The 16,132-nt window shown below is 45.2% G+C and overlaps 1 protein-coding gene across 2 annotated transcripts in view; it reads right to left on the reverse strand.

Moving 5' to 3' along the window:
- The window catches only part of TC2N (tandem C2 domains, nuclear), a 136,457-nt gene that overhangs the window by 72,743 nt on the left and 47,582 nt on the right, over positions 1-16,132 (reverse strand). For both annotated transcript variants that reach the window (XM_082275442.1, XM_082275443.1), the window contains 2 exons: positions 11,867-11,985; positions 2,534-2,764 (listed from right to left, as the gene is read on the reverse strand). In XM_082275442.1, coding sequence (XP_082131568.1) covers positions 2,534-2,764; positions 11,867-11,927 — 292 coding nt within the window. In that variant the 5' untranslated portion in view covers positions 11,928-11,985. The remainder of the gene's footprint in view (positions 1-2,533; positions 2,765-11,866; positions 11,986-16,132) is intronic.

Here is a 16,132-nt window from a genome sequence, read left to right on the forward strand (position 1 = left end):
ATGAAAGGATAACAAGGACATCTAGTGCTCAATCCTAGATGTGGTGGCTGCTTTACTTTTCTTTTTTCAATCTTTTTCCTTTTTCACCTGGGGATCTTGCCACCAGTAACATATTTCCTGGCTTAAGGTGCCTCTACTCTGGCTGGAGGAACAAAGGAGCCACCCCTGGACAGCATTGACTATAGATCATGGAGCCGATGAACAGAAACATGCCCTTCAGCGGACGTGTAGCGGCGGCATTAATGGCACTTTCACGCTCGCAACTGCTAACGTGTACATATTTGCAGATGCTAAAATGCATGGTGCCACATGAGTTTGGAAAAGGATCAGGAAATTCTTTCCCCGCGTTTCTCAGGAGTAGGGAAGCCCAGTGAAATAAATGGAAGACCTACACGTAACGTGTAGCAAACGTGCAGAAATGTGTGCACTCCATCACTCCTGCATTTTGTGAGGAGAGCCTTACTTGGGATTCTTCAATGATGGAGAAACTTTAGGAAAAGTACCAGTCCCATTTTAGTGATTGCATCGCTAGCAAGGTGTTGCCAGCGGCAGACACACCTGTGTGACATAGTCCTTGAACCCTTCCTGCCCAACCTGGCGTCCCTTTAACAGTTCAGAACAAGAGATCAGAATCATGTAACCACTGTCACAATTATTACATGATCGACGGGCCGGCCCTGCCGGACTCACAGCTGTCTTTGACAGCTCAGTCTTTGTGATGACAGCACGCATTAAAAAATGTTCCCCTTCCTGTGACGCATTTGAGTGACATGCGAGCGTTAAATGGTAAAAGAAGCAGAAAAAGGAAATGGGACTTTAAAGGGAAACAAAAATCTCCATGGGGTTATGAGTGGCTACCTTTAAAGTCCCATTTCCTTTTTCTGCTTCTTTTACCATTTTGCATTAGGATGTGGAGCCACAATTAAAGCGGTAGTATCCCGCTTTTTTACACTTTTACCTACAGGTAAGCTTATAATAAGGCTTACCTGTAGGTACAATTAATATCTCCTAAACCGGCACGGTTTAGGAGATATTTGCAGTGCATGCAGCTGCTCCCGCGAGCGGCGCATGCGCTCTGGAGGTCCGGAGGGACCTTCAGTTTTGCTTGCCGGGAGCTTGCCGGAAAATCACTCCCGTGCGCATGCGTGGGAGTGACGTCATCGCGGCTCCGGCCAATCACAACGCCGGAGCCGCCGAACCCGGAAGAGACGGCGAGGGATCATGGTAGCGCCCGCAGCGATGTCCGGGGGTCCGTGTCGGGCTTCGTTCTAAGGTAAGTAATACATAATGAGCTAGTATGCGATGCATACTAGCTCATTATGCCTTTGTCTTGCAGGTTTTTTTTTTTGCGTTTTTGGGTTTACAACCGCTTTAACTAAGTCTTGTCTCATATTCTTTGGAATGCGAGCGTTAAACCCCACGCTTTTGCTGTAGCACATGTGTTAAGCAACGGGTCTTCAAACTATGGCTCACCAGTTGTTCAGGAACTACAATTCCCATCATGCATAGTCATGTCTGTGAATGTCAGAGTTTTACAATGCCTCATGGGATGTGTAGTTCCGCAACAGCTGGAGTGCCGTAGTTTGAGGATCCCTGAGTTAAGCGGTTGAAAAGGGGTTAAAGTGATTGTAAAGGATCACCTTGTAAAACGAGCCATTCAGTTTAAAATAGAAATGAAAGGCAAAACATTTGTGTATAGATATAAAAAAAAGTTTTATAATTACATTTCCCCCCCCCCTTTTTTTTTTAATCCCTTCTGCACCGGAAGATTTTCCCCCTTAACCGCTTAAAGACCGGAAGCATTTGCCCCCTTAATGACCAGGCCCTATTTTGCAATATGGGTTATGCGTTTTTTTAACAGACAATTGCGCGGTCGTGCGACGCTGTACCTAAATAAAATGAATGTCCTTTTTTCCCACAAATGGAGCTTTCTTTTGACGGTATTTGATCACCTGTGCAATTTTTATTTTTTGCGCTATAAACAAAGAGCGACAATTCGCGCAGCCGAGCCAGCCTGCTGCAGTATATCTACGGCGGGCGGTCGGCAAGCGGTTAAAGTGATCACATTCCCTCTGTTCTCAGCTGCATAAGAGCTGGGGGGAGGAGAAGCAGCAGCACACTGAGCTTCCCAGTAAATGGCTGTGCAGAGGGGGTTTGTCAGGAGAAGTCTGACCATTGGAGGAGAATACACTGAGTTAACAGCATAGCTTGAGAACTGACCACGGTGTGCTCTCCTGCTTAATGTGGTCAGTTTTTAATAGGAAAGTAAGGGGACTAGGAAAACCACCAGGGATTTCACATAAAGGAAGCAATACATAGAGAACAGGATACTTTCTGATACAAGTACACGGTACAGCAGGCACACATCAGGAATATGAAGTGTTGGGGTAACAAACGCTTTAAAGAGTTCGGACACACGGCTTTCAAGAGACAACAGGCCTCTGTGTACAGAGGCATCTTCACTGGAAGTAGCAGAGATGTATAGTTGTTTGGAGAAGCGTTAGTCCCTTTATTGCACAGAACGCAAACTTGCCTTTCAGTCCTTCCATGTTGGTGGGGCTGGTAAGGTTTCTTGGCTGAACATACGTCGGTGCGAATGTTGGAACGACAAATGGAATGGCTCTTCCGTCTGTGGGCAGCTTGGAAAGCAGATAATCCTCTGTGCAGCCCACTTGCTGCTTCGTTGATACAGCTGACATTGGAGGGTGATCCACAATGTGCGATCCTTTCCTGGGGGCCTCTACACATCCTGAGTCTGGCAAGGCTGGAAAGAGCAGAACACATATTAAAAAAAGACCTGTACATCTATGTTACCATTGGATTTATCAAAAAAAAAAAAAAAATACATACTTTCATTTAAACATGTTTTCAATAGTCACTAAAGATATGTAGCACCCTCCTAGGTAGGTGCTAGTGAGGGAGTATAGTTTTTGGATCTGTCTGCCTATCAGAGGAGCAGCAGGGAAATCTATATTGCTTACTGCCTACCAGAGAGCAGGATCTGTGAATGAGGTCTGCTCAGTGTGCTCAGTGTGCGATTCATTGTGTCTAGAGAGTCACTGGTCCAATAGGGAGGCATGTTGGACAGTGGGAGGAAACCTGACCAATGGATGCATAGGCTTTGATACAGTCCTGGTGATTGGCAGAGACAGGCTGTCTCGGTGCATTCTGGGATACTGTGTAAAAGCCAGGAGCACATGTGCTGTGGGGTCTTTGGCTGGTGAGCAGAGTCCCCGGAGGGAGGGTGGCGGCTGCCTCCTCCTCTATAGCAGTGGCACATGGCATCAGGAGGTCGTCCTGAGGGCCAGAGGAATGGAGCTGGACCCAGAGGTCCAGGAAAGCTGACTGAGGGGGAGACACTGGAGACCCTAGAAAAACAGTATTGTGAGTACAGGGGATCGTGTCAAGGGGCCTGACCTGAGGGGGACCACCCAGAGTAGGATAGTCAGTGGACGGGTGTCAGTGGTCGAGAGAGAGGATACTAGGAGAGTGTCCTGTAGATAACATTAATTCATCAAGTCACCTGGAAAAAGACTTAGCCCTAAATCCACCTAAGTGGCAAGGTGGAACAACAGCCTAGCTGTATCAACAGATAGATGTCCTCCAAACCTTGTGCATATTTAATCTGGAGTATCCCACTATTCCCTTCTCCCATCCCTAATTTATAAAATAAAACACAAAACGACTACATACCTCTGGACTACTTATTGACTGATCCAAAAAGTAAAGTGATAGACTGTGAATGTCAAGTTTCTAACGGTAACCCAGTGTGAAAATCCAGCAGTCCTCAAGGGGGCAGTGCTACAGATATAAACCCACTTTTTGTGCATCAAATGCATTTGGAAACCCAGATATCACCTTGTGAAAGTAGAAGTGATATCAATATACTGTACATAGCCTGTGCAGAGCTGTTGGAGGGGCCAAACCAGCTCCACCCACTACAGAAAACTGCAAGAGGGGTCAGGGATGAGACCAGTTACTGCTCAAAAAAATTAAAGGAACACTTTTTATTCCGAGTATAGAGCATCAAGTTAATTAAACTCCTGGGATATTGACCTGGTCAGTTAGGTAGCAGAGGGGGTTGTTAATCAGTTTCAGCTGCTTTGGTGGTAATGAAATTAACAGGTACACTAGATGAGACAACCTCCAAAACAGAAATAGTTTTACAGATGGAGGGGAGGCACTGACATTTTTTTCCCTACTCATCTTTTCTGACTGTTTTTCACTAGTTTTGCATTTGGCAAGGATCAGTGTCACTACTGGTAGTAAGAGGCGATACCTGGACCCTTTAGAGGTTGCACAGGCAGTCCAACTCCTCCAGGATGAAACATCAATAAGTGCCATTGCCAGAAGGTTTGCTGTGTCTCCCAGCACAGTCTCAAGAGCATGGAGGAGTTTCCAGGAGACAGGCAGTTACACTAGGAGAGCTGGACAGGGCTGTAGAAGGTCCTTAACCCATCAGCAGGACCGGTATCTGCTCCTTTGTGCGAGGAGGAACAGGATGAGCACTGCCAGAGCCCTACAAAATGACCTCCAGCAGGACACTGGTGTGAATGTCTCTGACCAAACAATCAGAAACAGACTTCATGAGGGTGGCCTGAGGGCCTGACGTCCTCTAGTGGGTCCTGTGCTCACTGTCCGGCACCGTATAGCTCAAGTGGCATTTGCCATTGAACACCAAAATTGGTAGGTCCACCAATGGCGCCCTGTGCTTTTCACAGATCAGAGCAGGTTCACCCTGAGTACATGTGACAGATGTGAAAGAGTCTGGAGAAGCCGTGGAGAACGTTATACTGCCTGTAACATCACTTAGCATGATCAGTTTGGTGGTGGGTCTGTGATGGCCTGTGGAGGCATATCCATGGTGGGATGCACAGACCTCTACAGGCTAGACAAGGACACCCTGACTGCCATTAGGTATCGAGATGAAATTCTTGGACCCATTGTCAGACCCTACGCTGGTGCAGTGGGTCCTGGGTTCCTCCTGGTGCATTACAATGCCCGGCCTCATGTGGCGAGAGTATGCTGACAGTTCCTGGAGGATGAAGGAATTGATACCATTGAATGCCCCCCACGCCCGCCTGACCTAAATCCAATAGAACACCTCTGGGACTTTATGTTTCGGTTCATCCGACGCCACCCAGTTGCACCTCTGTACAGGAGCTCAGTAATGCCCTGGTCCAGGTCTGGGAGGAAATATCCATCCTTCGTCTCATTAGGAGCATGCCCTAACATTGTCAGGCATGCATACAAGCACGTGGGGGCCATAAAAACTACTGAGGACCATTCTGAGTTGCTGCAATGAAATTTCAGCAAAATGGACGAGCCTGCTGCATAATTTTTTTCACGTAGATTTTTGGGGTGTCTTTGAATTCAGCCCTCTGTAGGGTGATAATTTTAATTTCTAATCGAATGATGTGGCATCCTTTCCTTCCTAACACATTACCCAGTCCATACCAGTATTGATCCTAACATATTACCCAGTACATACCAGTATAGATCCTAACACATTACCCTGTTCATACCAGTATAGATCCTAACACATTACCCAGTCCATACCAGTATAGATCCCAACACATTACCCAGTCCATATCAGTATAGATCCTAACACATTACCAGTACATACCAGTATAGATCCTAACACATTACCCAGTCCATATAAGTATAGATCCTAACACATTACCAGTACATACCAGTATAGATCCTAACACATTACCCAGTCCATATAAGTATAGATCCTAACACATTACACAGTCCATACCAGTATAGATCCTAACACATTACACAGTCCATACCAGTATAGATCCTAACACATTACCCAGTCCATACCAGTATAGATCCTAACACATTACCAGTCCATACCAGTATAGATCCTAACACATTACACAGTCCATACCAGTATAGATCCTAACACATTACCCAGTCCATACCAGTATAGATCCTAACACATTACCAGTCCATACTAGTATAGATCCAAATACATTACCCAGTCCATATCAGTATAGATATGAGATTTTTCCACATTGAGATCTGATGTGTTTTCAAAGTGTTCCTTTAATTTTTGTTGAGCTATATATATATATATATATATATATATATATATATATAATCTGCTTCCTGCTGCCAATGGTTCCCAAGGAAGCAGGGGTTGCTGGCAACCACATAGATCCGATAAGCCCCTCTCTGCAAACCCCCACAACCAGGGTTGTGGAGAAGAGGACCTTGTATGGAAGAATAGGTCAGGCCTTTAATTGTCAGGAGCTACGACAGGAAAGATTACTTTCACCTGTTTCAAAAAATGAGTAAGTAGTCTCCTCTCTGTCCCCACCTTTTATTCAATTGCTGCAAGCCATGGCCCATGGGATTACTGTGCATGAACCCAAAGATAGCTCCCTCTCTGCCCCGAACCCCCTACTATACTGATGGGACTCCAGACTGGCACAGGAGGCCATTCTCTAACCCCCTATCAGCAGCCCTGCTCGTATTGCAGTCCCTATTCCTGATTAGTGTCGTTATGGTGGTTTTCTTGCATACAGGTGACTATAAAGGGTTACATTTTAGCAGGAAGACTGATGACAGCAGCAGATCATAGCGGAGGAGGACGGATGAGACACAGCTAGGCGGTGCAGCGAGGTGATAATATGTGTGTACTCTTATGTACTCCTTTAGTAAATAGCTGTGCAAACCTGGACTCTCCCAGTAAGCCACATTTGTACAGTCGGAGACAACGTCACCAGTGTTACCGGTACAATGTCACTAATGACATTTCAGTAAGTCCTCAGCTGGCAGAGAGACCAGGCTGGGTTTCCTGCAGAGAATTACATACCAGCGATGTTGATTAACCAATAGGACACCAGAGGATCCTCCCCAAATTTCTAAGATCGAAAAAGGGATGTTTTTTGGAGCCAAAATATTATTATTTTTTTTTTCTTTAGAAAAGACAAATCCTGACCTCACTTGGCTTTCTACTTTCATCAGTTCAGAGAGTACAGACGGACCATAATTTTGTATTTTTGCAAAAGACACGTTTCCATAAACCTGATCTCTTTTACTTGCCAAAATTTTTAAGTATGAGCAAAACTCCAGCCAAAACTGTAATTGTATCTTTTGAATAGAGCTGGGAGGGTTTCAGATTTCTGATTTTTTTTTTTTTTCAGAAGGTTTGCAGGTGTTGCAGACAATAGGTTTTCATATATAGGAATGGGCAGGGAAGCCAGTACATACAGTGCCTTGCGAAAGTATTCGCCCCCCTTGAACTTTGCGACCTTTTGCCACATTTCAGGCTTCAAACATAAAGATATAAAACTGTAATTTTTTGTGAAGAATCAACAACAAGTGGGACACAATCATGAAGTGGAACAAAATTTATTGGATATTTCAAACTTTGTTAACAAAAAAACTGAAAAATTGTGCATGCAAAATTATTCAGCCCCTTTACTTTCAGTGCAGCAAACTCTCTCCAGAAGTTCAGTGAGGATCTCTGAATGATCCAATGTTGACCTAAATGACTAATGATAATAAATAGAATCCACCTGTGTGTAATCAAGTCTCCGTATAAATGCACCTGCACTGTGATAGTCTCAGAGGTCCGTTTAAAGCGCAGAGAGCATCATGAAGAACAAGGAACACACCAGGCAGGTCTGAGTTGTGCAGGTTGTGGAGAAGTTTAAAGCCGGATTTGGATACAAAAAGATTTCCCAAGCTTTAAACATCCCAAGGAGCACTGTGCAAGCGATAATATTGAAATGGAAGGAGTATCAGACCACTGCAAATCTACGAAGACCTGGCCATCCCTCTAAACTTTCAGCTCATACAAGGAGAAGACTGATCAGAGATGCAGCCAAGAGGCCCATGATCACTCTGGATGAACTGCAGAGATCTACAGCTGAGGTGGGAGACTCTGTCCATGGGACAACAATCAGTCGTATACTGCACAAATCTGGCCTTTATGGAAGAGTGGCAAGAAGAAAGCCATTTCTTAAAGATATCCATAAAAAGTGTTGTTTAAAGTTTGCCACAAGCCACCTGGGAGACACACCAAACATGTGGAAGAAGGTGCTCTGGTCAGATGAAACCAAAATCTAACTTTTTGGCAACAATACAAAACGTTATGTTTGGCGTAAAAGCAACACAGCTCATCAACCTGAACACACCATCCCCACTGTCAAACATGGTGGTGGCAGCATCATGGTTTGGGCCTGCTTTTCTTCAGCAGGGACAGGGAAGATGGTTAAAATTGATGGGAAGATGGATGGAGCCAAATACAGGACCATTCTGGAAGAAAACCTGATGAAGTCTGCAAAAGACCTGAGACTGGGACGGAGATTTGTCTTCCAACAAGACAATGATGCAAAACATAAAGCAAAATCTACAATGGAATGGTTCAAGTCAAAGTCTAGACCTGAATCCAATCGAGAATCTGTGGAAAGTACTGAAAACTGCTGTTCACAAACGCTCTCCATCCAACCTCACTGAGCTCGAGCTGTTTTGCAAGGAGGAATGGGCAAAAATGTCAGTCTCTCGATGTGCAAAACTGATAGATACATACCCCAAGTGACTTACAGCTGTAATCGCAGCAAAGGGTGGTGCTACAAAGTATTAACTTAAGGGGGCTGAATAATTTTGCACGCCCAATTTTTCAGTTTTTTATTTGTTAAAGTTTAAAATATCCAATAAATTTCGTTCCACTTCATGATCGTGTCCTACTTGTTGTTGATTCTTCACCAAAAAATACAGTTTTATATCTTTATGTTTGAAGCCTGAAATGTGGCAAAAGGTCGAAAAGTTCAAGGGGGCCGAATACTTTCGCAAAGCACTGTAAGGTTGGCTGTTATGTCTCTTGACTGAGGAAGTCAAAGCAAACGAGGAGTGAGATCATGGCTGAGAACTAGGATGGCTTGTAATGTGTCCTGTCTTCAAGAAGCTTTACTGGTATTATTATAGAGGGGGGAGGAGGGATAGCTAGAGGATGGGTCAGGAAAGAAAGTAAAGAGAGAAGAGAAAAAAAGGGGTGGGGGGAAATAAGGGGGACAAGTAGGTAGGGCTGCATCTTGGTGTGTAAGGGGGGTTTTGCGATTAACTGGATGTTGGCGCCAGGGCTAGTCCAAGACATTGTGCTGCCTGTGTCTGACAATGAATGCTGCCCCCCAACCCCCTCAAAAAAAATTAAAAACCACGCCTCCACATCCATTATTTTATATAAAATTTATAAAATATTATATGTATACTGTTATCTTCCATAACTCCTCACCGGACCAGTCCACCAAACACCCACTGTCTGTCCTCAGTCCTCCTGTCATTCCTGTGTCTGCCGCAGCCACCGCCCCCCTAGAGGATCCAGCCTGCCCTGAGTATGATGGAGTGCGCCGATGTCTGATGTCATTGCGCACGCCACGATCACGAGTGGGACGTTCCCCCGGAAGAGACTCTAAGCCTCATACTCATCAGTTTGCACTACGGGCGGCGGTATAAGATGGGGAAATGCTGTCCGTAACGCGCCGAAAACTGATGACACACAAACCTGCTGGAAAGATAATATTGAGAACCAATTTGCTGCCCCTCTCTAAGTGCTGCCTGGGTCCAATGGACCCAGCGGGACCCATGGTAGGGCCAACAGAACAAGTCCCTGCCCCGCTCGTCTCCTTGCTAGAACAGTGACCCTCCTGCTGAGGTTGTACCCTCACTCAAATTGTGCCGCACTCCACACCAGAGGCCTTACCACACTACTTTCCTGGCTGTTGACCTTTATATCTCTCAAGAGAAGGAATGTCCACACATTAAAAGAGTTACTGCACTTTACTGGTGGTATTTGGGAAATGGCACAACAGTAACATTAACCTGTACCTAGGGTCACTTGACAGCACATAGTCCATCACATTGAGTGCACGGTTTGCAGTAGTCATATGTGAAAGTATCGTTCAGCACGTTAAAGCGGCCATCTCCCCCTAACAGTTTCTCCCTCCATATGGGGTCATTAGTACTCACTGGAATAGGAACACTGTGGTCACCTACTTCAGGGATACACTTCTCCCAGGGGGATAGCCTCACTCAGGGAACTTTTGGCCTGGCATATACAGCTTTTGGCAACCCGCCCCCACCTCTATAAGGGTCAGAGAGTCCATAGCCCTCTCTTTTGGGTGCAGGTCTTCTTTTACCAAGCCCCCTGCCCTGGGCCTCCAGTTGCTGACTACATCCACAAAAGTGTGGGGTGTTTGGCTCCCAAGCCCCAACTGCACTTGGGCTCCTCCCAACCTGGCTTATATCTGGGTCCTGACTCACCTATGACCAGGGTAGCCATCAGAAATTTTGGGGCCCCTTACACAGCTTTAGGCCTGGGCCCCTCTGGGCCTGAAAACAAACATACCGCAGGGCCCACCCTCTAGCCGTCCCACCAAATCTGCCCACTGGCCATCCCACCGAGTCCTTCAGTGCACCCACTTCTATTTTACCACCCTTACAACTTAATGAATGAAAATGAATCCAATCCATCAAAGAGACATCCCTCATATATTCAGCAAAGAGACATCCCAATCCAGCTAAAAGACAACCTCATATATTCAGCAAAGAGACATTCTAATCCAACAAAGAGATGGCCTCATATATTCAGCAAAGAGACATCTCAATCCAACAAAGAGATGGCCTCATATATTCAGTAAACAGACATCCCAATCCAGTAAAGAGACAGCCTCATATATTCAACAAAGGCACATCCAATCCAGCAAAGAGACAGCCTCATATTTTCAGCAAGGAGACCAGTAAAGAGACATCCCTTCAGCTGCATTGGCTTACTCTGCAGCCGCCATGCTTTAGCAATTGCTCGTTACTTGGTTGGGGCCTGGGCCCCTTGGAACCCCTGGGCCCCCTACATGTGTATGGGCTGTCCCCCCCTGATGGCTGCCCTGCCTATGACATCACTGCAGGAGGGTTCCAACTATAAGGGGCCTAGCACCTAAAGACACTACCTTCTGTAACTAGACACTATTTTGAAATAGAGCCAGCTAGTGGCAGACTAGCTAACTGCACCTGCCTACAGTTGTTTTTTTTTATAGGGTATGTACTTAGTTAAGCTTGAAATTAGTCTTAAAAATGATCCAGGAGACCCAGGTAGTTTAGAAAATGTGTAGCTGGTCATTGTTTCGAGCTACTAGTTGTTCCATTCTCATAATGTTGTTAACGTGTCGACCTTCACTCTATTTCCATTTTCTTAATTTCCTTTCAGGAATATCGCAAATAATTTTTTTTTTTGTGGGGAGCAGAACTGGTGCTTAAGCCCTTCTCTCCTAGGCAATAACAATGTCCCCAGCTGCCTGAAGCCTCCTGAGATAGTCACATCACCCATCCAAGAAGGCTTTTGGGGGAAATCTTGACATCACATCATTAGGTGCTGTCAAGTAGAAGTACAGCCAAAGCTCGCTTGGCTGTACTTCTGTGGATCACAGGATTGCAGTGCATTCTGAACTCGTGTGACCCGTTTTCAGTAGACAGCGGGTTGAAGCCCGCTGGCGGCTGATGTCACACCAGGCATGGGAAAGATTGCAACCATTTGGTCGGGATCCACCCACATAACTGGACCGGGTGTAGCGAGCCACTGAAAGCCTGAGCTGGCCGCTCCTTCCTCTTCACAGCCCAACACTTCAGTGAGCGTGGAGGAAGGGGAGGAGGCAGTGCAGAGAGCCAATGACTGACAATCACCAGCTCTCTGCTCACAGGGGTGTTTGATCGTTCGGTTCTCAGTGTTAGAGCCTGCAGGGGACAGATGCAGAATCCACATAGGTAAAAAAAAAGCCATTCCCATATTGCCAGCATAATAAAGCAAGAAATCAGAACAGTCCCATAGTGATACTTTGTAATTATTTGTCACACTCACCTTTCTTCTGTTCACTTTGAAAACACCCTTTGCAGCAACTTTTTATAAATTCTGCCGCCATCCTAGGCGTAGCTGACTGTCATTCGCAGATCAGAGGCCGGATGCCCCGTCAATCAGTCCTAATGAACAGAGGGCAGACACTTTTTATAGTATTAGGCAGTTTAGAGAACAGCATTAACAAAAGATCTTGTAAAAATATTTGGCATTTCAACAAAGACAAACAAAGTAAAGAGGAGGAGCTATGCAAATGAGCCGCAGGATTCTATCACATTTGGCTCTGTGTTGTAAGCGATAAGGAAACAAAAAATAAGGATCGAAGAATGAATCATGAGATACTACAAATACTTGTCTTATCAGAGAGGGATTGCAAAAGACTGGAAGATTTAGATATTGCCACATAGGATTGGAATCACGTCAAGAGAAACGAAAGGACAGGAAACGGGCTTCCCATAGGATAGATAGAGAGGATAAATTTCCCCAACAACAAAAACGTGATCGGGGGTCTTCCTCATTCCATCCAAAACAAAAAACAAAAAAAGAAATACACTTTAACCACCTCAATACTGGGCACTTTCACCCCATTCCTTCCCAGAGCAATTTTTAGCTTTCAGTGCTCTCGCACTTTGAATGACAATTGAATTGTCATGCTACACTGTACCCAAATTTAAATTTTATCATTTTTTGTTTACACATACAGAGCTTTCTTTTGGTGGTATTGTTTCACCACTGTTTTTTTTTGTTTTTTTTTTTGCGATATTATGTGCCTACCCGAAAGTAAGCCCCCACCCCGAAAATAAGACCTAGTCTGATTATCGGCGGGGGGGGGGGGGGTGCAATATAAGCCCTACCCCAAAAATAAGCCCTAGTTGAAATCCTTGTAAAATCATGTTATCTGTGCTGTAAAATTATTATATAATGTCCAGTCCTCCTCCCGGCTGTATGTAACATGCTAATACCTTATTTATAGCGCAGCTGGGCGCACGTGTGACCCGCTGGAGCTCTCCTCCTCCTCCCGGCTGGCGTCAATGGCCCCTCCCCCTTGGTGCTCGGAGCAGGGCTGACGTCAGCGGGGATCTCGGTATCTCCCCCTGCAGTGCTCGGAGCAGGTCTGACGTCAACGGGGATCCCGGCATCTCCCTCGGCAGTGCTCGGAGCGGGAAAGAAGCGCTCCGGCGGGTCATGTGAGTGCCCAGCAACGCTGTAAATCAGGTATTTTCTATAAAATTACATAAAGACACTCACTGGACTTTATATAATCCATTTACAGAGCAGATTAAATGATTTTGCAAGGACTTTACCTAGAGTTTATTTTGAAGGTTACAGGGATGTTGACTCCTTTGCTGACGGAGGGAGAGAAGACAGGGGACAAATAAGACATCCCCCGAAAATAAGCCCTAATGCATTTTTTGTACCTAAAATTAATATAGGACCCAGGCTTATTTTCGGGGAAACACGATAAGTGAAAAAAGAGCGAAAATTAAAAAAAAAAAAGAAAAAATGTCTACTTTCTGTTTCAAAAGAAATCCAATAAAATCTAATTTCATCATAAATTTAGACCAGAATGTATAATTCTCTCTACGCCAGTTTACGCCAGTTCAGGTGGCAGCACTATAAGGCTTAGGGCCTTGGTCGGCTAAGACCTGAGGACAGGGGTAGAGGCTTCTCCCACCCAAATCTCATTGAAGCCTCCGAGTCTCCAGACTCTAATCTGAGTAAAAAAAAGTTTTCTCCACTCGGAAATTCTATTCTGGAGCCCTTCACATATGTGAGACCCCTGTGCTGTCTTGAATCCCACTAATACAGTGGCAGGGCAAACAATCAGTTCAGGAGGCATGGAAAAAGTATGGTCATTTACCAGGTCCAGGTCAATTCTCGTGTAAGGCAGAAACATGGTTGGCAAAGGCATAGTCGCTAAAAAGACCAGGTCATACACAGAAATAGCGGAAACTGGAAAAATATCTTCACATCATAGTAGATAAACAGTCCGGGTCATACACAGAAATAGCAGATATTGAAAACTGGAAAAATGTCTTTACTTCACTAATAGTGTAGTGAAGTGTGATAAATCCGATAGCACTTTCCATATGTGTAACCTTGTGGCCCTGTCGCATTCCTTGGAAAGTTTTACACCATATTTGGCCTGTTTACCGGGAAGATATTGCTTGTTGCCAAGTCTTCTGGTGAAGTGGATTAGCAAATCATCTACACAAATATTTATATTGGGGGTAAACCTTTGCTTGAAGCTGGAGCAAAAAAAATTGATTAGAGCCCGAATTTTGAATAATTTATCATAATCGGGATGATTTAGATGGAGACACTGGGCATTGTTGTTGAAATGTAAAAATCTCATTATCCTTACGTAATGGGTTCTGGGCATCAAAGAGGAGTAGACTGACATATGATGGATATGTTGGGCAGACCAGTAGGAATGGAGTTCATTTTTTTTTTTTTTTTGTCAGCCCCATGTTGAGGGATAGTCCAAGAAAAAATTTTAATTCTTTCACGGTGAGGGGTTTCCGAACAAACGGGCGGGCATAGGAAGAATCAGGATTGCTGGCAATATGTTGGCTGGCGTACAGGTTACACTGCTCCATGATGTAGTTCAGCAGATCATCCGTGAAAAATAAATGAAAATAATAAAGTGGGGTTACATTTTCTGATTGTATCTGAGGGTCTGGCTGTGCTGTAAAAGGGGGAATTACAGGTTCTGCAGAAGTATCGGGCAGCCATGTAGGGTATAATAATACATCCGGGAGGCTACTATGGGCCCTGCCTTGTGGCATCTGGCCTATCATGTAGGAATGTTGCCCTGCTTGTGCTTGCCACTGCACAAGACTTGCAGAACTGCTGGTGGATGCCTGCCTATAATCTTTGACTGCTGCGCTGCTGGTGGATACTGCAAGATTTATTGTGCTGCAGGTGGATACCTCAGCATTTGTTGCACTGCAGGTGGATTACTTTAGGATTTGTTGCGCTGCTGGTGGATGCCTGCGCCTGCTTAAATCTCCTGAGCCTTTTTGTAAGGATTCTGTCCTCCCTCAGTTTCCATTTCAGAGCCACTGCTTTCTACTGAGCTCATACTCGCTATCCGAGTCTGACGGAAAGAGTTCCCTGATACTCTCGTCCAACACTTGTTGATGTCACTGGGCTTCCATAGGTGTGTTACACTAAAACTGTGCAAAATAAATAAAATGTGCAAAAAAAACAAAAAAAAAAGCTGTGTGTGAATAGGGCCAAGATCCTTATTCTCCAGAATTCATACATACACGTCTACTACTTAAAGTGGAGTTCCACCCAACAGTGAAACTTCCACTTTCAGTGCCACTGACCCCCTGACATGTCTCATTTGGCTTGTCATTTTTTTGGGGGAGGGGGGGGTTACCTAGATTTGACAGATACCCGCTCCCACTGCCGCTCAGGCCACCTAGGCGGCTCGTGCAGAAGTTATCCTCTCCCCCTCCCTCTCTGCAATCTTCTGGGACATGATAAAGGAAAAGGAATTGGCAGCACTCCAGGTTGAGTCAAAATCCAGATTTATTGACTGGACATCCAAATATGACAATCGTGACATACCTTACCTTGTCACGATTGTCATATTTGGATGTCCAGTCAATAAATCTGGATTTTGACTCAACCTGGAGTGCTGCCAATTCCTTTTCCTTTATCAAGTTTTCACGGAGGCGAGCCGGGGCATACACCGGTGTGAGTCATCAGGCAATCACACCACCTTGAGCAGTGAGTTCCTGTCTCTTCAATCTTCTGGGACACATCAGAGGTCCTAGAAGATTGCCCGGCCACTAAGGAAGCGCAGCGCGACTCAAGCATGCGCAGTGTACACCCGGCTGAGAAGCCCCAAGCTGTCACAGCCGGGTGCCCACACCTGTGATGCCGGCGCCGCGGGGAGAAGAGGGAGAGAACTGAGGCCTCATCGCTTGATCTTGGGACAGGTGAGAGTGAGTTTATTAAAAGTCAGCAGATACACTTTTTGTAGCTGCTGACTTTTAATAAACAATAATGGCTGGAAGTCCGCTTTCATAGGCCTATAATCTTTTTTTAATAAGCGATATTCTGCCTCCTTGTAATGTCCTTTGTGAGCTCCCAAACTTTTTCTTTTCTCCATCAATTCTGTTTGTTTGGAAAACTACTATGCACACTACAAGTGCCATAGTCCATGGTTCATCTTGGGACTGAGCAAGACAGGGAGGCTATGTTCCTACATACAGTGGGACCATAGAGAACGAACGTAGCCACCCTCTAAGAGAGTCA

Source organism: Pelophylax lessonae (assembly GCF_965119305.1).
Source record: "Pelophylax lessonae genome assembly, chromosome: 13".
Taxonomy (NCBI): Eukaryota; Metazoa; Chordata; class Amphibia; order Anura; family Ranidae; genus Pelophylax; species Pelophylax lessonae.